The 27,296-nt window shown below is 36.8% G+C and overlaps 1 protein-coding gene across 2 annotated transcripts in view; it reads left to right on the forward strand.

Moving 5' to 3' along the window:
- Nucleotides 1–27,296, forward strand: part of LARS2 (leucyl-tRNA synthetase 2, mitochondrial) — an 84,973-nt gene that overhangs the window by 35,693 nt on the left and 21,984 nt on the right. For both annotated transcript variants that reach the window (XM_080339801.1, XM_080339802.1), the window contains 7 exons: nt 6,197–6,304; nt 7,761–7,920; nt 11,080–11,184; nt 14,104–14,219; nt 15,192–15,475; nt 18,130–18,228; nt 21,079–21,216. In XM_080339801.1, coding sequence (XP_080195927.1) covers nt 6,197–6,304; nt 7,761–7,920; nt 11,080–11,184; nt 14,104–14,219; nt 15,192–15,475; nt 18,130–18,228; nt 21,079–21,216 — 1,010 coding nt within the window. The remainder of the gene's footprint in view (nt 1–6,196; nt 6,305–7,760; nt 7,921–11,079; nt 11,185–14,103; nt 14,220–15,191; nt 15,476–18,129; nt 18,229–21,078; nt 21,217–27,296) is intronic.

The raw sequence follows: 27,296 nt of genomic DNA on the forward strand, positions 1-27,296 counted from the left end.
CAGCTCATTGTCCTTTCTTGAAATAAAAAATGCCAACAAAGGAGTGTTTGCTCACATGGCAATTTAGCATTGGCAATGAACTTTTTTCAAAGGGCAAAAATACTGACCATGCTTTAAACACTTAGCAAATAACATTTTGGTTATGTAAAGTAATAAAGTAATCGTGACCTATTTTTTAAACTGTGAAGTACATATGAAATGATCTAGCAGCTTTATGGAGTTTTAAGAACATTTTAAATGTCATTTTGCTTCTGACAGATTTCTTTGATAAAAGTATAATGCTTTAACTGATGACATTATTATTCAAATTGTTGTCTGTGCATTTGAGATGTTTAAGCTAAAACATTTAGTTGCTATGGCTACCCAGCTGAATCTGTAGGCAGATTCATTGGAAAAATCTAGCTGTAAATGTTAATATTTTCTGTGTGTACCTCTGAATTGCTCCTATGGTTTTTAAGCGCGGTCAACTGAGTCTTCAAACCAGAATCTGTAAGGTTAGTCTTTGCATAGTCCATGTTTTTCCTAAATTAATTTTATACAACATCTTTTCATATTTTACTTTTCAAAAACGACCTAAATAACCAGAAAATAATCTTTATTTGAACCACATAAAGTAGAAGCAAATTTGAAACTTCAAGTTTTTACTTAAATCATCTCCCTTTTTTGCACAGCAATAAGATAGCATATGTATGCTTAATTTAAATACTAAGGAAAGTGACAGGGCCTAGAAAATTCTACCACTCTAATTTACAGTTGCCATACAGATAAGTAGTACTTTTTCTTAGTTTGTTGTGGTTTTTTGTTTGTTTGTAGGGTTTTTTTGTACAGATATTTAGGGACAAATTCTTCTCCTATTCCATGGGGTGCAGGAACTGAGATGTTTAGTACGGTGCTGACTCTGAAGAGAAAACAGCAAATGATCTACTAGTTCTTCTACAGCTTTTCTCTGGGTTTGCACTGCATCTGACAGCCCCTTTGTCTGGTCTGAATAGTTTTGGAATTATTTCACATAATCGTGTTCTGCTTGTTTTCTTTTCATTTTCTATTCCTGAGATATTAATCAGAATGGTAACGAAACCGAAGTACTGCATTTTAGGATGTTAAGAATCTTGACAATATTTTGGATTTCATAACATAAGGTAATGCCTCGTCATTGAGGCAAATAGAAATTATGTCACTTTTGTTTTTCATGCTTTATGTGTGATTTTTTCACTTCCTACACTTGGGCTCTTGCCCACAGTTGTCTTCTTCCAACAGAATGGGCCTTATAAACCTCACTTTGAAACTTTTCCTCTCAAGTCAGGCTGAGAGCTTTCTCCTGGACAGGGACCAAGAGCACTCCATAGCTTGCTTAATGCTTCATTAATAAAGAAATATCACCGTGGCAAGACAGAAAATTGTTTGTGGGTATTCAGACCAGGCTGATCTTTTCACCTTAGTTTAAATGCAGCATCTCATTTGATGCTACAGCAATATACATTGAAGTTCCTGTTGGTATAAGATTAATCAGGACAGTGAATGCTCAGTACTACTATTAATATAAGTGATAACAAATGTTTTAAAGAGCTTTTATATTTATGAAATCAATTGCTTGTTTATCCCAAAGATAGGCTTCATTATGTTGGAAAGGGAATATCTTCTCTTAGGCAACTGAAAACAATGTGAACAGCTCTGGAGCGCAAATCTGGAGAAGAGCACTGGCTTTACATTTTGCTTTTGAGGAATCATTTCTTTGCCCCTGTTCTATGTAATCAAACCAGAGGTTTGTGTTTGACCATATAATTATAGGGTAAAGAAAGGGGAAAACTGCTGACAGTTCAGACATGTAAGAGAAAGAATTTGACATATACACAGTATCCATGCTATTGCTCCTTTTTAACATACGTTTTCAGTACACTTGACACGTGGGAAATAAGAGTCAACAGTGACCTAGGATAGGTCACAAACAAAAGAACAAACAAAACCCAACGAACAAGAAGAGATTAAATACCATCAGAAGCTGTACTGCATAATCACAGTTGGAACTGTGCAGAAGAGTGCAAAATAAAACAGTGGGCACCGTAACTTTAACTTCCTGTACTTTAATTAATATATTAAGTTGTATTAAATTATTTTTGTACAATCATTAGTTTATATTTGGTTACTTTTTTGGGAGCTTGATCAAATGAAGTGAAGAATTTAATTTGAATCCAAACAGATCTTGAATATTTATTTGATTCTTCCTCAGAAGCAAAGCTTTTAAATTGTATGTTAATTTAGTAGAAGACAATTTTATTTTGCTAATGAATTGAATGCTTTTGAAATGAAGCCTTTTGCTGACCTTTTTATTTCAGTCTTCTTGTCATGGTACAAATTCGTCAAACTTCATTAAAGTGTCTTGATTGAAAATAAAAGTAAACATTTGGCTTTATAGCTTATATTTAGATTTTTCACTTCATTTCATTTACTGTCATAGAAGAGTTGAAACACTCTCACTAAGTATGAAATTAGTGGCAGGCATTGATCATACTAAAAATTTTAGTTCCCAAAGTGAGAGTGTGAATTTTTTAGGTGCTTTGCAGAATCCTCCCTCTTTGAACTACAAGCAGGGAGACTTTTGGAGTTGAGATACTCTTGGTAAATTATAAAGCACTTCTCTTCTTTGATTAGATGGACCTTTTTCTGTCTGAAGGTTACTGAACTGAAGTTATGTTTCTATATGAATCTTGAACAGACTAAACACCTGGATATGTGAGATGAGTTTTCCACTTGCTTTACTTCTAGTTTCAGACTTGGTCATCATTGTCTGTGGTGAATTTTCACCAAACTCATCTTGATTTTGTGACTATCTGATCAGCTCAGCTGGTTGAGTTTCACCTTCTGTCTATGACAGAATTTTCTAGGTATTCTGAAAGAGTAAAGCAGTGAAACATTAGTTTATCTTGAATCTTCAGCTTCTCCAGCACTTATATCAGACTTTCCTAAAAGATGTAAAAGTCTTGAAGTAATTCTCATCCCTAAATATAGCTTTGATTTGTTTAGTTTTTTCCTGAGTCTGTCTGTCTTTAGATCTCAAAGACTGGCAAAGCATACTTATGCTTTACCTTGACTTGTGTTTAATTAAGATGGGAGTAATTTCTCCTGTAATTAGACATTTGCATTTGAAGTTTTCTTGTCTCTTCCTGAGCTGTGAAAAATGAAAGTAGAAAGACTCTGCTATCTAATGTTTCCAAGTTCCTCACTATGAGATTATCACTCACTGCTTACTAGATTGTAACACTGCTGTTGTTCTTTGTCTCTTGCAGAATCCAGCATGGTTTTACTTTTGTTTATTAGCTTGTATGCTGGGAATCTTCTTGTTGATTATCTTTTCTGTGTTCCCTGGTTAACAAACTTGTGGCACCAATGACTAGAAGTTATGTACATACCTTTAAGGGTCAGGATTTTTGTTTCAGGAATCATAACAGTAATTGCAAAATAATAATTGGAGCAAAATTCATATGACTACTTTAATGATTCAGAGGATGTTTTATCAAACATGGCAGTGATTTTAAAAAAGAACATGGAAGCAAAATGAATGGAGATACTATTTAACTTTTCAAATAGTAGGTCTTTTAAAAGGATTTCTCTTAAGCATTTTTTTAAAACTTCCTAATTTGCACAGATGAATTTTGAATGTTCAAGTGCATTTGTGTGTGTAATAATTAATGTGTTTTTCTACTTTCCTGTTAGTGAGTATCCTAAGTTAATTTACTATACAAAAACACTCTTAACATGCTAGCAGTATACATAATGTATATTTTTGCCTCTATAACACTATGTAAAGTTTCTGTAGTTTACATGTTGTTTGTTTTCTACTTCACTTGCCCTTTGTAGCCTTGCCAAGAAAGCAAAAGTGTGTTAAGTACGAAGAACAGAGAATCATAATTCCATACTGAAATTTTTTGGGTTTTTTTTTTTTTTTTTTTTGTGGTGATGGTAGTTTGTTTGTTTTTACTTGTTGGCTTTTGTTTGTTTGGGTTTTTTAACATGCCTTAACACTGTTCTTGTGCATATTAAGATGTGAAGGGTTTGGGTTTGCAAACTCTGCTAGGCTGTGTCATCTGGCAGAGTGAGTTTTATTATCTTTGTTTAGGTGACGCTAAGTTGGCTGTTACTGTATTTAGCTGCATGAAGCAATGGCATTATTAAGAGAATAATTTGGCTCGGTCAGACTGTAGCCTATAGCTCCTAATAAGGCCAACTAACTAGAGTTAAAATCATTATCACACTGGTGTTAAGAATCTTGTTGTATATATTCCTGCAGTGAAAAATCATCTAGGAAGTTTTGCTGGCAGGCAATTACAGACTGTACAATTTCAGCAGAGCACATGCACATTTAGCTGCTTCTGCCAGAAAAATGTGATGTAGAACAGGATGGATATCCAAGCAGGAGGATTTAGAAAAATCTGCTAATGTGTCCAGCCAGTTCTGTGTGTATTGGCACAATTTCATTCTTTCCAAAACGCATGAAATTTTTAGAAAGCATGTCTCCAAGTATTATGTATGTATCTATATCTCTCCAGTTATTCATTATTCATTGGTACGTGTATATGTACATGGACTATTCATTGCAGATAAAGCTCACTAGTCTCTAGAACACTAAAATTAGTGAGAATAATGAGAACTGGGAATTCTCTGTGATATAGTATACTTGCAATTGTGAGCTAAAACTGATTAAAGTTACAGTATGATTTAAAGCCTTCCAAAACCTCACCATTCTTTTATTTATAAATTACAAAAAAATAATCTGATTCTAAAAGATGTAGAAAGCAATAATAATCCCAAGTGGTAATGTAATATGATTTATGAAAGACATGGCCTTTGCTGTATTTTGAATGATAGATATACATCAGAGCAGTAACTAGAAAGTAATCCTTCTGTTATCTTTTATACCTCTCACTTTGAAAATATTTAAGAACGTAGTTAAAACTCAAGAGTTGAAAAATAAGTAGTTGTATATTCACTAATTATCTAATTACCCACTTTTTAATTTGAGCAGCACATAATAGCTACTGTCCATCCTTGAATGTTGTTAGCAATTAATGAGATAGTAAAGAGCTTGCACATTTGATTTTGGAAGTCACAGCTGAAGGAAAAATTATTCAACATGTTGCCTTATTCTCAGATTCTAATTGTAATTGTTCAGCATATCTGAGTCCGAGTGACTCATGCCTCTGGCTATACTTCTGCCAAAGTAAAGAGTTTGGACAGTCATAGAGTATTCATAACCAAAACGTGAAGTATTATGAAGTGGAAATGAGATGAGCTTTGAGTTATTGATCCCTTTGTACATCATCTCCTTTAGTTTTTTATAGATTTATTTTATTAGAAACATACTGTTCAAATTGTGTAAGCAAATATAAGTTGACTTGGAATAGTCTGTTATGCTTCCATGCGACACATCAGAAAGCACTTAAATATATGGATACATAGAAGTTACAGGTTGACTACTGGACATGATGGCTAATGGAGGAGTCAACCCTTTATTTCTTCTCTGCTGCATAAAGTATTATTATATTATTATCTATATTTTGGATTTAATATGAACCCTTATTATTATGATTTGTTGGTTGTTGTTTCGGGGTTTTTATGTACAAGATATCAGCTAAAGATCCCATTCAGTATTACAGACTGTTGTGTTTCGTAAAATACCAATATGTAATATGAAAAATAGGTAAGCAGCTGGAAACTCTGTTTTGCCATTTTAAGTCAGAGCTTGAAAATTTTTGGATATGTAAATGTCCTTTGTCTGGCTGCCATCTCCAGGATATTGTCTAGAACAACTAATCCAAAGTAGTCTTCACATCTGCAAGAACATCTCCTATGTATTTGTAATCTTGTTCGACTCATTGGGTCACTTACACTTCCTGCAGTTTACACATATAGGAAATATTTTCTGTGTCTGTATTCATCTAGGGGTTTTGTTCTACGTTTAAGGCTTAGTCCATACAAAAGGAAGGCCTCTTCTTTTAATAACAGGCTCTCTGTTGGAGACATCATACCTCTGGCTTGCACCATGTTAATTCTCTTCTGAAAGAGATGAATTTGAGGCAGCAGCAGTATAAAAATTCATTTAAAAACTTATCATTTTGCTGTTAGTTATAATTAAACCCATAGTCTTAGTTTGTATGCTTACAAAAATTGAATGTCCTAATTCTTTCTTTTATTGCATCAGGCTATGTTTGATGCTTTGTCCGATCTCCCCGAGTGGTATGGTATAAAAGAAATGCAAGCAAATTGGATTGGTGACTGTGTTGGATGCTCTTTTGACTTCTTGCTAAAGGTAAGTCAGAAATTTCAATGCAGCTGTCTTGGTTGGGCTAAACACAACCCTTGAAGTGCATAATGGGAACGGATTTTCAGATTTAAAAGGTTGGGCACATTCATGCCCAGAACAGCACAGATTCCTAAAGAACCCTATTTGTCATACTTGAGAAAGGGTTCATGTGTTCAAGTGCAACACTGAATGCAATTTGGCCCAAATTTGTGCCAAAGTACATGCCAGCTAGTAAGCATTCTTGAAATTTAGGACATTTAAGAGAGCAGGGTGAAGAGCAGTATCAAGTGACACTGCACAAGTGAGCCAGGATCTAGCTGGGCTTTAGCTCCTCTCTGCACAGCCCCTTCTCTGTCAGACCTCAGGCAAGCCACTTTATTTATGTGTGTCCATTATTTCATTTACTACACACAATATTTAAAATAATGAAAACCAAATGATTATTGTAGTTAGCAATCGACCTACAGAGAAGTCTGGATAGATAGAAAAGATAGGAGGGAAAGAGAAACCTTAAGAAAATTGCAATTATCTACAGAAGTACTTCAGATTTTCTCATTTTTCTCAAGAGATGCAAAAGGCTTCTTGAATATGATAGTGACAGAAGAGATTTTCAGAGACCATGGTGGAATTTCAGTCCTTGTGCTTCAGAGCTTTATTGTGCTCATTTACTCTGGTCTAATATTTAAAAAGTGACTTCTTATTTTAAAATACTGAATGTTGGGGAAAACTCAAATTTGCGACAGCTTAAACTTTCTTAATGCCTCCGAACTGCACACTGGTAGAAGATGCCTTTTAAAAGTTATTTTTATCAATGGTTGCAGAAAAAAACTCCTTCTAAGACCCCCATATACTTCACAGTTAATTGACTTAAAGTTTAAAGCCTGTTAATAGTGCCAGGTGGTAATTCTTAAGCAGTCTCCTGGGTTTATTACCCATATGTTATATCGAGTTGTTTTAGTGTTGTGCCACCTTTTATTCATTTATTTCTGTACATAAGTTGCAGCATTGACTTCATCAGAGAAGTGTAGTAGAAAACCTGGTAGCTGAGAAAAATTTTGAATTCCCTTTAGATTTCAGAGGTAACATCTCATTTCTGTTTCTTGGAAACAGGGAATGCACGTTAAAAGGGAATAGAAGAGTTCCAGTTTACTGAACTAGGGATTGAATATAACTCAGTAGCACAATGTAATATTACATATTATTTTATAATAAAATTTTTAATATATATTTAGATAAACCGAGGCAAGACTGTAAAGCAACTTTGTCAAGGTCTCAAAGTAAATTTTGAAAATATTTGAATGTGAAATGTCCCAATAGTGGGAATGCATCAGGCTTTGTTATTCGGAACTGTGTATTTTCTACACAGATTTGTTATTTCCATAAAAATGAAGGGGAATGTAAAACCACTGCGCTTCGAATGGAGAAAAAAAAATAATCGGGGATATTTTCTGCTCTTTTTCAGGTTAATGGTCAAGTAACAGGAGAGAAGCTGGCAGCTTACACCTATACCCCTGAAGCCGTTTATGGAGCTTCCCATATATACATCTTACCAAGTCACAGCCTGCTGCATGGGAATAGCAGTCTCAAGGAAGTCTTTCAGAGGGAGTTCATCCCAGGGAAAGGTGATATTTTTCTCATACTGCATTGTGTTCTGAAAGGGTAACAATTTTAGAGAATGATCTTCAGAGAATACGTGTCAAGCTGAGCAGGAGCTGTTCCTGTTGAGAGGGAACAGGTCTTTTGATTCTTTGTACATGTCAAACAGGAACACATCAGCCTGTCCTGGCTTCAGATGTGGTAAGAGCAGCTATGTTAGAATTCTTACTTTTATAATGGCTGTGACACTTCATAGCATATAAAAGCAATGGAACAGATTCTTGTTTCTTAGTGTACCAGAAGTGAATAGTCCAACTCTGACTGTGTCGGCCCATTGGAAAAATCTCACGGCCAAATGGTGTTTTGTTGTTAGCACAAAGACAGCAGAACCAACTCGTGCACCAGCGATGATCTTCCCTTGTCACAGGGATTATGAAGAGGGCGATAGATCACTAATACATAGCAAAGTGGATCATTGATAGATAGCAAAATAATCCTCTGCTGTGCAGATCCTTAGTTAATACAAAAATCAGAGTATCCCTATGGCAGATTGTGATTTGTACAGAGGATACAAATAAGTGGTAATTCTTTAATTGGTATTAACTGGTTTCTTGAGGGCTCCTACCACCAATTCTGCCTGTATTTAGCATCTACTATTTTCTCGTTGTTTGGAAAACCTGAAAATTACAAGACTAAATACAATTTCTACTGATTATTTCTTTTTTCTACTTCCGGCTGGTGTTCAATAGTTATTTTTGTCCTCACTGGTAAAGATGAGGCTTCATGTCTATATAATATCTGATGTCAACAGCAATGAAGCAGGAATCTTGTGGGAAATTGTGATGATTGCACAGAACCTGCCTTATTTTTGAGTGCTTCACTTCTATAGCTTTAGAAAAGTTTTCTTGCTAGCAGCAAAAATGGAGCCTGAATGTGTTGAGTATGTGGGGACCTTGTCTCAGAGCTGAGCAAAGTTTGGAGAATTTTTAATAAGAAACATATTTGCCATTCTCACAGTTCAGCTAAATGAAAGCACTAACCCCAAAAATGCACATCCATGTACATGCCCGTATCTTTGGCCCTTGCACATTAAACCAAACCACACAGGTGCAAAACTTGTTTTTAATAAAGACAACAATATATTTTTAATATTATTTTTATGTGAAAATAGTTGAAAAGCTTTTTGTGTGTGTCTGTTGACAATATACTTCGCATTTTGTTTGAGCTAAGTCAAGAAACTCTTATCTGGAATAATGACAGCCATAATTCCCTGAAAAAGAGGCTTTAAAGTGGACACAATTCCAGAATCATAACTATGCTATTACTGCATAGTTCTGCTGTTTGTAAATATACTTATCTGCATTCTTCAGTTGCAACTGGCTGATATTTCTTACTGTTTCTTGAGAATTTCAAAGGCACAGAGGAGTATTTTCTAAAGAAGAGAAGATAAAGGAGAATAATTTCTACATGGACTTTCAGATTTGCATTTCAGCCGTGGTACATATGAAGGGCCAACAATGGCATTTAAGTAAAATGAAATTTTTGGTGACCTTGGATAGACCATATTTTCACAATAACCAATATATTTTTTAAACATTCAGCAGTAACATTGAAATTTTACTTTTTTTTTTTCAGCAGAAATAGTCTTGTGACTCCCTTTCTTCACTGTATTCTCATTTAAATAATTAGGAGGGTATGTTTTTGAGTTTTATAGGAGAGGAAAAAAAGACATTGTATGGCAGAGTAGCTTGAAGTTCTAATACCTTTACAGTTAGCAAAATTTGTATTAATTTACAATCTGATAAGTCTTCTAGTTTTGTTGGTATGAGGTATCTGAGATAAAGATTTGACCCTTATATTGTTCATTATCTCATTATAATACTATGCATGCATTCTTTTACATTTCTAACTTTAATATTGTCTCTTTACAGCTATTATAGTAATAATGTGAGCAAATGAGCAAAAGAAAGAGTGCCTTCATAAACTGGAGTTATTATTTCGGGTTCCAGCATAAAATCAAAATTATTGCTGGATGGAAGAGAGAAATTATTTTTAAAAGCAGACTGTCCTACCCACTCAACATCCTGTTCACAAGGCTTTTTGCTTAGTTGTTTTAAAGAGTGAAATGATTCCTTTTATACATTTTTTGAAAGAGAGGAGGAAAACTATGTGCAGTGGTTAGAACGTGAGAAATTTTATCTAGAATATGAGTGTCTCAGAGACCTGAAATTTGAAAAAGCAGTAATCAGAAATACATAATTATATTATTTGTATTAACAAGACTGATGAGATATAGATACCCTATTCTGTAAAATGCTGTTATTTTATTTCAAGCAGATTTTATGCATAGTAATACAAGACTGAAACTTTCCTCAGCTTAGCTATGAAGGCAGTTGAAATGAAGCTTTTAGTAGTCTATATATTATTTATTTTAATTATTTAATTATGTTAATTATCATCAACTTAAAGGCACTGAAAAAGCTGGAAACAGGTCCAAATTGAGATGTGGGGTTTGAATACTCAGAACTCAGAGTATTCAGGTTTGATTTTCTTCTTGCCGAGCCACAAAGCTGCACATTGTAGATCAGTTTCAATTTATCATCCTTGGTTCTCTCCTCTCTCCCCTTTCCTGTGGACACTGGCTTCCTCATCTCTAATATGAATATTCTGTTTGGAAATCAATTGGTTATTTAGATCTCTGTTTTACACTGGCCAATATTTCTCTTGCTTTGTAGCTCTTCAGTAAGAAAGCAAGTTGTAAGTGTACTACATATACTCCCCTTCAGTTTCATCAGAATAACTGTATTTTTTGTGCTTAAGTTTATAATGTCTGCTAGTATATCACTTAGGGCTTTTTAGACCCAATTTATAACAACTTTGGAGCACACGAATACTAGTCAAGGACTCACTGTTTTTGTTTGGTTTTTTGTTTTCATTATGGTTCAAATCTTACTCTGTTTTTATTCAGATGTTTGTTATAAGAATGTTTTCTTATCATGAACATTTATCAGCTAGACTTGCTGAAGGTTTTAATGTCTGAACATTTTAGAAATGTGGCTTTTAATTTGCTTTATTATACAAAATTCTAAATTAAACTTCATGTATATTTAAGATAAACTGAGTTTCAATAGTAGATAATGTTCTTAGTGTATTTTACTTACTGTGATCATTACATTTGTTTTCAGACTCCCTTACTTCAGTGACAGCTGTGAATTTGCTTACCAATCAGGAGATTCCTGTAGTCATTTCAGCAAAAAACAATTTTGAGAATTTTCTCACTACTAAAATAGGTATGTAACATTTAATGTGTGAAGTAGTAGAGTTTTCAACTGCTGTGTTGGAGCACCAGATACTGTTGTGGTAAATCTTAGAACACAGAAATTCTCTTCTGGCCTTTGGAACTCTGTTCTTTGTTACTGTTCTTCATTAGTGAAGAAGGAAGGGAAAAGTAACTATGTGGGATCTGTCTGGGGAAGAGATTTACAGGATGATAAATTTTAATGGAAATATTATAAAATTAGTACATTTAATGAGCTAAATTTGAGGATCTGCATATCTTAAGAAGATTGATTACCTACAGCGTGTGTGTATTTGGCTGCCTCTCACCATCCTTAATCAAAACAGAACTGTACCATTGTTTGACATAAACATTCTGCAAACAACCCAAACGTTTAGCTTTCTTTGTCTTATGTTTAAATTATGTGCATCCTTATAGAGAAGTTTTTCAGACAGTAAATGTACACAGCTTCCAGGTTTGACTTTTATCTCATAGTGTTTGCGTTGAGTTCAGTGAAATAATTCAGAATTTCTGTTTGACAGTTATCTTAGACCCTTTATCTCCAAAGGAAGCATTTCCATAATTTAGGCACCTAAGTTAGGATTGAGGCTTCATAAAGGGAAGGGGAAGGGTGTTGGTAGAGGATACTCTGAGTTGCCTGGCATGGGCTTCTCAAAGTCATCGATGAAGCAGCCTCTCTTACTCCTTTCCTGCACAGGGAGCATAGCCCCTCAACTTAGGCAGCTAAGTTCATATGGTTAAATGATGCGACTGTAAGACTATAAATTGTACTGACTTTTAAAAGCGATGTCCATTTAAATCTGCAAAGTGTGTCTTCATCAATAGCACCCACCACACTCTCTTTTTACTGTTGTGCTTTGCTGTGGTCTCACCTCAGCAGCAAGCAGTAGACAATGTTGTTTGCCAGTCATAATGGGAAACAGTTCTTTATCTCTTCTACCCCCTTTCCACTGCATCCTTATCCCTTAAACTCCCATTTGTTGTTTCCCTGTTGCTGATACTTCTTTCCTGCCCTGGAGCTGCTACTTTTCTTTTCTACATCACTGCCAAATGTTAGCTACTCCTGCACAACAACTGGACAGAATAAAACCAGCCAACTGTGCAAAAATGTCTTGAAAGAGTGTCACCAGGCTGATGGAAATGATCCACTTGGACTGTACACCTTACATATGCCTTCGTCTTACTCTTTAGGAATGAATCTGGTTTCAAGAACCAGAAACTTCCCTCGTGCAGGAGCAGCCAAATAACTGAGATACCTAATCTTATTTTTCTTTAAAAGCCTCCAACTTGCTCACTGACACGTACTTAGGCCTTATGTCTGTTGGAAACAGCTCAGGTCTTCCCAGGAAGTCTTGGATGCCAGCTGCTGAGCTTTGTGAATGTACATTAATAGCATCATCTTTGCAAAAGAAAGAAGACCAAAAAATGAGGCCCGCTTTTTTCCATGTGTGGAGCATTTGTGAAGCCACCTGTTGCAGGCTGCAGGGCTCTCTGACAAATTAAGATCCATACATTATTCTGTAGCAGGGCCTTGAAATGGCAAGAGCATACATCTGCTGGAAAGATAAAATAGCAATTCCTTATTTTGCTAGTTAGAGAGTTATTTGCCCCAGGAGAGTTTTGCTTGGTTTTCTTCAGTTCACTGCTTCCAAACTTCCATATATTGACAGAGTTCATGTATTTACCATAGCACACATTTAATTGCTTGAGCAAACACAGTTGTAAAACTCGTTTTGAGTAAAGTAGTTTGCATGTTAATAATTTCATGTGCTGAAGAATATTTTGAGTGGTTTTGTCTGTAGTTTTCACCAACCTGATGTTAGCATTGGCTTGTTGAAATAACTTTCATTGCCTTTTAAAGAGGCAGTTGTGCAAGATTGCTCAAAATATTAAATAAATTATGACTGAAAGGAAAAAATACTTAGGAAGATGTATCTCCCTGTGGAAATAATAAATCCATTAGTATCTCAGTGTTATTTCAGAATACATCTGATAACAAAGTTAAAAAAATCTCTTAACTCACCCTGGAAGGCAGTTTTCCAACACAGAACAACGTATCTTTCAAAATACATGCAGCAAAATCAGAGGGAAGATGTCATCATCTCTCAATATGAATAAGAAATATTTTAAAATAATGTGTCCTGCTATGTTGCTAGTAAATTGCTATAATAAAAAGAAGTCTACGTGACTTAGGAGAGGAACTTGTATTAAAGATGTATGAGTGACCCAAATAATAAGATGCAAAGGGAAAGAAAACACCAGGGGCCTTAAATACTATGACTTCTATGACTGATTTAAACAGCAGTAGGAAGTGCTCTCAGTAGCTATATTCTGAATAGAAAATGATGTAATTTGAGTTGCTCTCCTGAGATTATAAACAAATCGTGGCGTTCCTAATAATAAGTTAAAGGGGTAGTAATGTTAGAGACTGTTGTGATGTGGTACATTTCAATAAACTATAAAATTAGATATTAAATTCAGTGTTGAAATTAGAGGACTATTTCAATTGTTTAGTATTTCTTTCTCGTATCAGCAAATAGAATTTAAATCCTTATTATTAAAATATATTATATCTAGGTAATATAATGTAATTGAAATTTTTATCCAAATTTTATAGCTTTACTTTTAGACTTTTTTTGAACCATCTAATTTTCTGCATTTTCTGAGGTAGGACATTGATGAACATTTGGATTACAGAGAAATCAAGAAAATGTGTTTGCAATTATTGCTGCTTGAATTTCACTGCTTAGAGAACATGAAACCATTTTTATTGTTCTTAAATTTTTAAGCTCCTTTGGGCAAATATAAGTCGTTATAATGAGGGTATCATAGAAATAAAATATTTTATCTTGAAACTGATGACTGATAGCCATGTTAGTCAGTCCCTGAGATATTTTGTCTCCTCCTCTAGGAATACCTAGTACAAGTGCAGAAGATGCTGCAGTAGCAAAGGATCTGGGCATTTCTTTTACTGAAGTCATTGAGAGATTGCCAAATGGTTTGGAGAAAGTCATTAATTCTGGGGAGGTGGGTATACAAGTATGGAGTTCTTTCCAACTTACGATAACAATGCAAACTAAATCTGTTCTCTCGAGAGTGCCAAATACTTTCTGAGATTAAAGGGATTTATTTTTTTTTTTAAAATCAAACTGGGCTTATGCTTCCAAATTTCTAGGAATGATTTAATGATGAAATATGTTGGCTCTTCTGTAGCAATAAAATGAGTTTTTTCCTTTTGCACATGAGAGGAAGGTACAGTATTGATCTGAGTTTTATAATGGAAACTTAATCATTAAACTCATATTAAAAGTTGATTCTTATTTCATCATCTCAATAAATTTTTAAGATAAATATTATCGTATTAGTCCTTTTTCCACATATTTACTGAAATGTGATATAAACATTTATGATAGCATCTGCTTGAAGTGACATAGAATATTATATTTAAATAAAATCGATATTGTGTTCTAGCTCTTGAAAAAAATGCATTTCATAGCAGACAAAAAGCTCATATTCTGTTGCATGGCAGGTAGGGTCCAAGTAGTTAAGATGTGTGTGAAAGCAAGAATAGAAAAACCTCAAATGCACGCAGGAGAAGGGAAGCTGGTTTACCGTCCATATTTCCTCAGTCTCTACCTTGTGTTGATGATATTCTGGAAGTTTCAGCATAGAGCAGTTGATTAAAACATCAGCAGTAAATGCAAATATCTGCCAATCAAGGCTGAAGGGATCTGCAGTGCTCTTTCTCAGCCTTGTTCTGTTCAGCCCATCCAGAAAATTACCCTTTGAGTAAGAGGGTTTAAATGAATCAAGCAACTGGTATGTGAATAGTCTCTTGGATTGAAGGATGTTAAGCAGTGGGAAGGGGAAAATTAATACGAGGCTCATAAACTTTGACTCTCAGAAATTGCATTTGTGACTTTTTTGTCTGTTCTTGCATTTTTGCTGATGGCAAATACACATTTTTCTTTCTTCTTCTCTCTTTTTTTATTTAATCAGATCACAGGCATGACTCGTCAGGAGGCTTTAAAAGCTATTACCCAGCAAGCCAAAAATAAAAGAATAGGTGGAGACCTAACGAGTGACAAATTAAGAGACTGGTTAATATCTCGACAGCGGTACTGGGGAACACCTATTCCTGTCATTCACTGCCAGACATGTGGCACTGTCCCCGTACCTTATGAAGACTTGCCTGTGGTGTTGCCAAACGTGACCACCTTCACGGGAAAGGGAGCCTCCCCTTTGGAAAGTGCTCCAGAATGGGTGAACTGTCCCTGTCCCAGGTAAGCCAATGCTGCATTTACTGCAGACTGGGAGAGATCACTTCGTACGTGCCTTTTTCTTGTGCTCTTTCCATGAGTGTTGATAACTGACCACTCTGAGATGGGATGCTACTCCAGAATGATGCTTAGTCTCACCCAGAATAGTTGTTTTTTCTTTTTTCTTACATACTCTGTAAAACTCCGTTATTTTTGCAGCATGACATGCACTGATATTTCTTTATAAACAAGCTGAAGCAAAGCTCACTGTTTTTAAGTTGGGGGAAAGAAAAAGGGAAAAGAGAATGATTTCTCTCTGCCCTCCATTTCTTAACAGTATTTCTCACTTCATTTATTACAAGAATTTTCATTATCTTTCACCAGCAGAACTCATATAAAGCTTATAATGATCATTGAATTATTTCCTTTTGTTAAGGAAACTAACATCATATTCATTTTCTTAGTAACAGTCAAACAATAAAGTGTTTCCTCAGCTGTATAATTCTTTATCATGAAGAATCACTTTCACTGTGTATTAGAGGTGACAGCATGTAATTCAGGTTGAAAGAGACAGTAAGTATATGTATCTTGTCAGTGTCATAATCTTTATTTTTGTAGTCCAGCTGTTTAAGAAAGAAAGCAGTCTAAATTGAGTGATATGTCATGAAAATCAGTTGTCTAATCTTGAGGGCTGCTGAGATACTCTGTACACTGGAGTTTGCACACAGGTTCTGCAGAAGAACTGATAGAACATGAGGTATCCCAGAGAAGTTTTTAATCAGTAGTGCAGTGCAATGCTGCTGCTAACAGACTGACCAAATGGGAAGGGGAATCAGACATATAAATGACATTAGGGCTCTCATTGATAATGCAGCAGTTTTAGTATCTTTATTTGGCTTAATTCTCATATGTTTGACAGCTAACTTCAGTATTGCTCATCCATATGTCTGCTACAGTTTCAAATCCTTTGAGCTGTTGCCTTTGTGTATGTAGTACTTGGTTTTCCTTGCTCTGAGAAATTACGTAATCCCTTCCTTTAATCCTTCTGTCCAGTAATAGGGGTTTTTTTTTCATTAATTGCGTTTAATATCTAGAATTAATAAGGAAAGCAAGATGGAAAGATACAGAAGTCTGTGAGTATTTGAGTGACAATAATGTAGGCAATCATAATTGGGAGGAGATGCCCAAGTTATTCATCATTACACAAGTCCAGGTAATTGAGTTAGTTGTCTCAAGGTCATCTAATGAGATAACAGTGTTGTGCCTGTTGTATAAATTTTGAATTATGCTCATGCCGTCTGTGTCTTAGTGATCCATGTCCATTTAGAATACAGGCAACATCAGAGGCAGGAAGCAGGTATAATTATGGTTCAATGACTGTAAAGTATTCTTGATTTTGACTGAAAAGCCATTCTCTTTCAATGTAATACAGTATTAGTTTACATTGGCCAAGTAGAATTTAATAAAATGGTTACTCTATACTGAAAAGCAGTTACTCTACATTTAAAAAAGCACTTAGAAGTAAAATTTCTTTGCTACATTATTCCCACTGAAAGAAAAACTCGCTGGTGGAGAAGGTCCTGGAGCAGAGACAGAGAAAAGGAAAATGTTAATTGGTGGCACTCTCCTGAACTTGCCTCAGCAAGCCAAGCCGAAGTATCAGGCAGACAGGCAGATACATGTTGCAGCTCAGTTATCAAGCCTGATCACAGAGTAAATATGCAGTTGGAAAACATTAAATAGCCAGTACCCACTTATTACGTATATTTATTACACATATACATACATTTAAATGTAGATACCTTCATAAATTTCATACATTTGCTACATAGAGCCAGTGGTATTTGTGTGCAAGTTTGTTACAGGTTGCAAAGTGTTATTTATACTAGAATAATCCCATTGTTTTAACAGTAATAGTTTTAAGAGGGATCATTTACAACAAGTGGAAATTTATGAAATGTGATTATTGGCTCCTGCAAACATATAATTTATATCCAGGGAGAAACTAGCATGAAGTAACCTGAGCTTCTAAAATTTGTTTTAAAACTGTTTCTTAGGTCTACCAATGTAGAAAGTAGCAGAAAGTGATTTGCAGCAATCACAAATTAAAATTAAGCTACAAGATCTACAAGAGATTTGTTACATCTCGGTAAAAACTGAAATTGAACTAAGTTGTTTTTTTCTGGAGATGATAAATGGAACCCACAAACACCTTTTTGTACAGACACTCAGAGAGGCAATGACCTGCTCCATCTGCTGAATGTTTATAAGATGATTTGTCCGCTGGTACCTAATGAGTGTGATATATTTTGAGTTCCCATTAACAATATTGCAAAGTACACTTGTCTGTGCTTCATTTCTTTTAAAATGGCAATTCTAAAAATTTCCAGGGATTATGGAGAGGGCTGTCTGGTGCGGTGCCATCTCCCACTATTGCTGGATGCTATGGCTGTTCAGGCTTCTTGCTCATTTTCATTTTGTTTGGTTTGGGCAGGAGGGGGAAGGAGAGTGGGCCTTGTTACTTCTGTTGGGCTTCTTTTGAACATACCACTCTTCAGACTGTCCAGACCCGTTAAGTTTTCAGTCTAAATGTCTTCATGGCCACTCTCTACATCCACGGTTGTTTTCTTCCAACCTTGTCACTTCTCTGAAAATAACTTTTCTCCTCTCTTCCTCAGGTGTAAGGCAGCAGCACGGCGGGAAATCGATACCATGGATACATTTGTCGATTCTGCTTGGTACTACCTGAGGTACACTGACCCTCACAACACAGACAGGTGAGAGCTGCGGGCACAGGGCCATCGGGTGGGACAGCCCCCTTGACAGAATCAAAGGGAAGGAAGAAAGAGGAAAGAGCCCAAACACTCTTGTTCTTGCTTCTAACTGCCTTTTGTGGAGGCTGTGTAAACCCCTGGGCTGCCCAGATTTTGTCCCCATGCTCTGACGTGAGCACAGCACAGGATAGACTAGGAATTGCTCTAAAATTGTGGCATTTTATTGCGCCCATGCCAGGAGTTCTACAAGAGCAGAATGTGTAGACAAAACTATGTTAGCAGGCAAGGAGCAGAAGTTTGCATGAAAGGGCATTATGGGGCAGAGGAAATGTTCAGCTGAGGGGCTGAAGATAGTCCTTAGTGGAAGATGCCATCAAGAATGGCAGCCTGCTACAGAATCATAGAATCATTTTGGTTGAAAGAGACCCTCAAGATCATTGAGCCCAACTGTAACCTAACTCTAGCACTAAACCATGTTCCTAAGAACCTTGTCTATACGCCTTTTAAACAGCTCCAGGGATGGTGACTCCACCACTTCCCTGAGCAGCCTGTTCCACTGCTACTGTGACTCTCTGAGATGGTGGCAAGTTGCATGGAGTGTACCCTCCCTGACAATACACTGAGTATTTCAGTGTGTGGACAGACAGTGCTTTTCCACTGGTAAGAAGAGGAATAGTATGGTGTAACATCCACAGCCAAAACCAGCACCTTCATTTCTCTCTTTTGGAATTCCTGTAACTGTTGCTATTTCCTCGTCTGCAGACCTAAAGTGAAGTGGCATCTCAGCAAGCTCCTGCTGTGTTGGCACTTCGACTATATGCATAATTAATGAAAGGAGATTTTTCATGTGCTGCATATGAGTGGCTGCAGCATGGAGAGTGTGGGAAGACAGATGTAGTTATTTAGTTGTTTTTCTGCTTCATAGCCTGCCTGTAGTACTGCTGCTGATAGCCAGTTTTTCTAAAGAGAAATTAGGGGAACAGCTTCACTATGTAGTTTGAAGAAGACAGAAAAAGTTGCATTTTTTAGATATTGATACCAAGATGTAGGGCTGTTTGGGGATTTGATGGAACACCTCTGCTCTGAGGACAGGCTGAGAGAGCTGGGGTTGTTCAGCTGGAGAAGAGAAGGCTCCAGGGAGACCCTATTGCAGCCTTTCAGTACTTAAAAGGGGCCTGTAAGACAGATGGGGACAGACTTTTCAGCAGGGCCTGTTACAATAGGACAAGGGGTAATGGTTTTAAATGAAAAGAGGGGAGATTCAGGCTAGACATGAGGAAGACATTTTTTTACAATGAGGGTGGTGAAACACTGGCCCGGGTTGCCCAGAGAGGCAGTAAATGCCCCATCCCTGGAGACATTCAAGGCCAGGCTGGACGGGACTCTGAGCAACCTGATCTAGTTGAACATGTCCCTGCTCATGACAGGGGGGGTGGACTAGTTGAGCTTTGAAGGTCCCTTCCAATCCAAACTGTTATTTGATTCTATTACTTATTTGTTGTCCAGAGCAGGGTGTGGGTACATCCTACATACCATGTGATCCTAGTATAGCTGGGCAAATTAAACTTTTTTTATATATTGGCAGCACCAGTTAAACTAGAGAAATATCTTCTGTGAACACTTTTATTTCACATTAATTTTAATAATTTTCTAGTGATACTGTGGATTTATTATTAATATGATTAAATTATTCCTCTCCAGTGACAGTTTAAAATATTTTTTTGTGCATGGATAAGAGGGACTTTTCTAGAAGCTGAAGGTGAAATAAGTCCAATGTAACATCCAGCTGTCTAACAGCTTACTGTAGCTAAATCTGTTTTATATCGAAATACCATTTTTATGGTCTTCTGGACTAGATCACTACCTCCATTTGATTTATTTATTTGGGGTTTTTTAACGAAGCTGCGTATACATGAACCCTTTATTTCTACAGGTTGTATTTCACAGGTCTAGAATCTGAGAGAAATACTCTGTTGATTTTGGAACCCTGTGAACAGTTAGTTTTGCTTTGTTCCTCTGAAGGCAAGAATCCCAGATACACGATTTGCTTCTGGGCTCATCTGTGAAGGAAAAAAGTCTTGTTATAACAAAAATTACTGATGGAATAATTGAACAAGATGTCAAAACAAGTAACTTTCTTAGAACCAGGCCATAAAGCTTACACTAAAGTTGAACGTACATCCAAATGGTATTTTGAAGGCAGGAGACATCATATTTAATGAAGCAATAAGCAATGCTAGTAAACCATGCAGGTGACCTCCAACAACATAGTAAATATGCTCTAAATTACAAATTCGCTGTAGATTCATAGTACATACTTCAGTTGGAGTATGATGAACCATCTGACTCTTCAGAATGTTTTGCAACCTTATAGTTAACTGCTTCATTGCCCCCTAATGGCAACAATGCAAACCTATGTTTTAAAAAAAAAAAAAATCTGTTTTCGAGTGGGCATGTCTTTTTCACTGTAATATATTTGTATGTAAAACTTGATAAACACTAAAAAAATTAAAGGGTAGCCACAAGGTATTTATGAAAAAAATCATTTCAAGAGCAAGCAAATGTTTTCATCACTTTCTCAGGTAAATGTATGTGAAATCTTACTTGCTTCCCTAAAATATATTAAAATAATATTTTGTGAATCGGCTTTTCAGAGGCAATTGATTTTTTTCTATAATTTAATAAGCATGTAACTTCTTAAAAATTAGAGAGCTCTGATAGCATAATAAAAGTTTTATTACACATGTATAGCTCTCATTAAATAATACTGTCTAGTCAAGTATGTTGAGCTACTTTAGTAGAGCTGATCTTTCTTTTCCATGCTGTATTTTTTCTATAATTGTGTTTTTTCAGGCCCTTTAATAGCGACTTAGCAGATTACTGGATGCCTGTGGATTTGTACATCGGAGGAAAGGAGCATGCAGTTATGCACTTATTCTATGCAAGGTTTTTCAACCATTTTTGCCGTGACTTAAAGATGATAAAACACAAGTAAGCCTCATATTTCTTTAAAAATCTTTCATATTTCATTTGACTAGCAACAGTGTCAGTGGACGTTGTTATGATGATAGAACATTACATTGAATAAGCCTGAATTTTCCTGCTTGTCAGTCTTGGCTAATTACTTGGTTTCTCAGTTGCATTTTCTGTGTGCACACATACATGGCATTTTTATTACATGACTATTAGCTGGCTCAGAGCAAGTGATAAAATGTTGCTCTAGATTTTCAGCTTGCATAAACTAGTAACTTCAGGCATTCTCAGTAGTGCTATTATTTCAAATTAGGTAACTTCATGCACAGTAATACCACTAGTTTCAGTGGAACCATGCATACGTGGAAAAATGAGCACTTCTGTAATTCACTGCAGTATTGGAGCTGAACAATGCAAAATAGTTTTTGGTAAGCAAAAGCGATGTATGTGTCAGCTGATAATTTATTTTGTATTTAATGACTTTTATATAAATTACTTCTAACTACTCTTGTTGATGATGGTGCTATAGCCTAATTCATTACCCTCTGTTTTGATTAGAGGTAAACTTTAAGGCAGGAAGATGAGTCATCTGGTGTTCTGTTCTTCATCCTATCAGATTCACAGCTTGACGTCTCCATTACTACTGAAATTCTGCCCTCTTTTTGACCTAAAATGCCATCTCAAGAACGCCTTAACAGGGAGAATGCTAGTGTCAGAATAGTGACATACTGTCCAATCCCCTGTCCAGTTCTCCCATCAGCAGAGATGTTTGAATATACTGAGTCAGAATGGGTGATCCCATGACAACAACTGCTTAGCAATTTCCCAGCTGGCAACTTGTATGCATTCATTCTTTACTGGTATCCACTCTAAAAACTTGATGGAAAGAGGAATGTACATATACCTGGCACTGAACTCTCTTGAATGAAGCAATTTTCCTACAAAACTACAACTGAAGTAGCTGTATGCCAGAAAATGATGCACTAGTTAGTGGAGACAGCAGAATATTTCCCTGAGTTACTTCATAATAATTTGATGAAAACAGGAGATGTGTTTTCATCACTCATTCTTGCCTGCAAAACAGTTTTTAGTGAAAACTGTATTTGGGATTTTGGATGTGGATGATTTGTGTACCTGCATTTCACCCTGTTGTCTCCAGCTTGCGCAACTACAGCAGGAAGGCTGTTCCTATTCCAAGGGAGTGGACCTCTCAAAGCAGATCATTTCTGTTATAGGCACTGTTCCTTTAAGCAGAGAATTTCAGAGCTTTTCCTTGCTAGCAATTTCAGGCTTATCGGTTCTACAAAAGACTTCACAGTCCTAATGTTTCAGCCACCTAGTGGAGCTATAACACACAGCAGCAAAATGTTCTTTTGCTAGTCAAATTCTTTCACCTCCTAAAACAACATTAACTATGGTGGCTGAAGTATTGTCACTGTAAACTGAGACCACAAGGAAGGGGAGGTTTGCTTGCAAAGTAAGTGGTTCACTCCGGTGTGCAAGAAATTTATGAGGTATGGGAAGAGGCCAGCTTGGCTGAAAAGGGACCTCCTGAGCGAGATCAAGCACTAAAGAAATGTATGGAAATGAGAAGTGAAGATGGGCTACCCCTGGAAGAATGTGAAAGCATGAACTGGGTAGGCACCGTGAAATTAGAGAAGGCCATAGTTCATCTGCAATTGAAATTGGTGAAGAATGTGAAGGCATTAAGAAGGGCTTCTGCAGATACACTGACAGGAACATCAAGGCAAGTGTTGGCCTGGTGCAAAATCAAAGAGCCTAGTAGTAAAGGACGGTCTTTGCTTTGGCCTTTACTGTGAAGGTTTGTGCTTAGTATGAGAGTTTGAGGGAGAGAGGCACTACCCACTTTAGAGTAGGATTGAGTTAGAGGTCACTTAAGTAATCCGGACACATATAGGTCCTTGGGACCAAATGGAATGTATCCAAGGGTGCTGAAGGAGCTGGCTTTCTGAAGGAGCTGGCTTTTACCATTGTGAGGCTGTTGTCAAGTGTTTTTGAAAGGTCATGCTTATCATGGAATGTCCCTGTTGAGTGGAGAAAGGCAGACAAAAACCTCATCTTCAAGAACAGACACAGACAGCAGTTGCAGTCTGCTACAGGAGGATTATAGAGCAGACAGAACCAGACTCTTCTCAGAGGTGTACAGAGAAAGGAAAAGATAACCAGTCACAGATTGCAGCAAGATCCAACTGGATAGAAGGAAAATAATTTTGACAGTGAAGGTGGTCAGACTGGAACAGTTTGACCAGAGAAATTGTAGAATCTCCATCATTGGGTATTTTCAAAACTCAGCTGGATGAGACCCTGAGCAACCTGAAGTTAGGTCTTCTGTGAGAAAGGGGTTGGACCAAATGACTTCCAAAGGTCCCTTCTAGCCTATGTTATTTTAAGAGTCCGTGATTCTGTACCTGTATGAATTTGAAATGTGTTTTTTTCATACTCTGCTGTGACAGAGCAGTAATACCAAAGCACTGTGCCTAGATTGGTCTACATATGGTAAATTGCAGAAAAAAACCTCAACTTCAATTAAAAAAATGCTCAAGAAGCACTTGACTATGTCTAGTGACAATACCAAAGAAAATTTCTTTCTGTACAAGTAATTTGCAAGACTGTGGAGAATTCCTTTGAGGCCATATACAATCTCAATAACTGTTTGTTGCACACATGAAGATATGTTACAGCATTGCCCCTAGAATCTACTGTGCATACTGCTTATATGTGTGCTCAGAACACGAGATGACTGTAACAAATTCATCATTACGCACAAAATTGTTTGCTTCCTTTAGCTCTATGCACTTGAAGCATTAGGCGCTTTTAAGTCATGAAGTTAAATTAGGATTTTGTTTTGATACGGAAATCTCAACTTCTTTATAAATGTGACCAGGTGTTTAAAATATGTTTTAGCATTGGTCAGAAGCCACTTTTGCTTAGTCTTCTCTTAGGAGAGCTCAAGGGCTGGTATGAGAGATCTGAAAAGAGTGATTAGAAACAACAAGCTTATTGTTAGGAAGTTTAAAGCCATGGTGTTGAAGCCCACAGCTTCGAGGGAAAACATTAAAATGTTAAAAAACACTGCCCTCTTGTGCATTTTCAGTCTTTCTCTAGCTGCTCAGATCTTGTTCACAGATTAAATTAGTAAAATTCTGCTACATCTCAGTTAATGAGAGCTGCCACCATTTAAAGTGTTATCTAGTATCCTGACAAGTTTTTATTATTACCCTATTAATCTGTAGGAATTTTTCATTTTGATTGGTTTTCTTCAGGGAAATTTTCATTGTTTGTCTCCTATCCTCTTACTTTCAAATCCATGGAAATATTTTCTGATAGTCTTAAATTCTGTACTAATGGCTATTAATATGATCAGGAAGGTGAAACCTAAAGTTTAACATTTCGTAGTTCAGATTTTCAAAGCAATCTCTTCAAATATTATGTACATTATTACAATAGAAATATTATAGGCCATTATTTTGCAGATGTCACACATGCTTTCATAAAAAATGCAATGTTTCTAGGCATCTGAAATTGTAAAGGTGTGAATATAGTTTAAATATTCCCTGATGATGCGGCATGATCTTTTATATTTTTAATGATCAAACTGGAGATGTTGGGAAGTGTTGCTCATTTCCTCAGGAATAACAAGGCAGCATAAATAGCACCCTCTGGGTATTGGTACATGTGACAACAGATTAAGCCCAAATTGATGTCATTTTCTTTTAGAAATCTGGTCTGTAAAGTGTATTGGTTCTGGGATTAATTCGCAAGCCTGTCAGCCTTCCCAGCTGTGACCACCGCTGGGAGAGGGGCCAGGTAGGCAGCTGGGGCCAGCAGCCTCCTGCCTGATTCCAGCCTGATCCACCATGGTGAGCATGTGCTGACACACTCGCTTACACCTGCTCAACTGGATTATTGCAAGTACAAGTTACACAGATTTTGACTTTTCCCTAGATTTTAGTAATTGGTTCTGCCTGATGAATAATTGGAAATGGGATCTAGCACATTCTCCCCAGAGGATTATAAAGCAATAAAAAAGTTTATTGTTGCCATTAAGTCAGCAGATTTGGCTCTGACAGAGAAAGCACTGTTTTCACATAGCTACATTACAGAATAAAAGAAGATAAGTGTGTGACAGAAATAACTTATCCTGTAAAGGCAGGATGTTAGAGCTTCTCTGCATTCATTAGGGACTTTGTCAATAGTGTTGACTGTAAGTAAAAGCACTCAGCTATTGTCTGTGTAAAATCTGAACGTTCAATATTGTTTGATCTTTTTTCTTCCTAAAATGATGAGTTCCCACATCCCCCAGTCATTTCTGGCTTTCTACAGGATTGCCAGGTTGTTGCAGGTAGGTCTGACTGCAGGTTTCACAAGCACCTGAACTCAGGTGGCAGTGACTGACCAAGGTCTTGTCTTGGCCCCAGAACAGACTGTCGAGTTCTCTCAGCCTCTCAAGAAGTGTGGGATGCAGATACAAGCAGTGAGCTCCCTTGCCAGAGCCATCCTTTCTTCTGACTCTGCTCTTTGTCACTGTGGCAGGCTCCACAGAGTCCTTCCAAGCAGGTCATTTGTAATTGGATTGAAAGTCCTACTCACGGTGTGTGGAGGAGAACAAGCAGCCTGAGGACTTGGCAGTGAGCCAAGTTCCAAGTTCCCAAGTTCCTGATCTGTCAGTCATGCTTGCCCCTCCATCCATTGCATGCTTCTATATAGAGAACTTATTCTGTTGTAGAAATGAACCTGTACATGAACATTACTGAAAGGAAAAAGATGGGTTACACGCTTCATGGCTAGCACAGCTGATCCTTCTGGGAGGTGTCAAGCAGACTTAACAGGTGGGGTCTCATCTGACGTACATCTTCAAAAGCTGCAACAACTCAGGCCACGGTGCCCATACTTCAACGTGGACACAGACCAATTTCACAGGCAGGTGAAGGCACATCCTGTTCCAGCACCCTTACAATCTGAAGTGTAATCAAATGTTCAAAGAACTCAAGCCACCTCTTCATTTTCTGTGCCAGAAATGTCTGTTTGAACACAGCTTCACTTCAGGTGTGCGCAGTGGTGTGGCTCAGGAGGCGTTTATGACGCCAGACCATGACTGGTGCTGCAATATTTAGATCAGGATCGCATCACACCTGATGTGCTGCCGTGTCTTGGCAGTTCCCTTCTGCAGCCAAGAAACACGTCGCTTTCTTCAAAGAGGAAGGTTTTTAGGTGTTTGGTTTTATCAATGTAAATTAAAGTGTAACTCTGAGTGTGACCATGAGATGGAGCCACCACAACACTGGCAAAATCTCTGTACACTGCAGGAGAAATACACTACGGGGCTTGATCTGTTTCTGAGCCCTGTATTTGTAAGATGGGCTCTGGCTTGCTCATTTTGGGCATGTCTCCATTCTCCTGCGGTCTCCCACTAGGAACACGTAGGGGTTTTTTTCCCCATACTTGGTAATGTATTTTGTATTGCATTTTTGTAGCCTCTGTCACCATAAACAAAAATAGGAAATGCTTATTCCTGCATTCAGCTTTTACTAACTTGGCAGATGATCTGCGCTTACTCTTTGTCGTTAAAAACAAGTCTTCCTTGGAAAGTCACTTCTAATGGAGAGCCCTATCTGATTTGGATTTTCTGGCTACTTCATTAGCTTTATTTTACATAGCAGCAAGTGTAGCTCTTTTAATAATGGTGTGAGACCTTAAAGAGACTGAAATATGCAGTGACAGGGGGAAAAATATTTTTATTTTTTCTTGGTGCAATAACTTTAGTTTGTATAAGAAACTTATCCTGAACAGTTATCTCCTGAAGCATTTTTCCACCATTTGTTGATGACAGAATTACAAGGCTTTTGTTCCTGATTTTAATCTTCTAATTCACTTGCATATTTTGAGATAATTATTGCCTATTTTTAAAATACTTTTTCTTGCTTGTCCTGTCTAAATTTGGCTTCAGTTCTCACCTCCTTAAGTTCCTTTGATTTATTTCTAAGCAACAGGATTTTTCAGACAGTCTGTGAAATATTGTCTAGGAAATGTTTATAGAGATGCTTGAATTGCTACTCTCATTTAATATCATTGATAAA

This window comes from Nesoenas mayeri, assembly GCF_963082525.1.
Source record: "Nesoenas mayeri genome assembly, chromosome: 2".
NCBI classification, from domain to species: Eukaryota; Metazoa; Chordata; class Aves; order Columbiformes; family Columbidae; genus Nesoenas; species Nesoenas mayeri.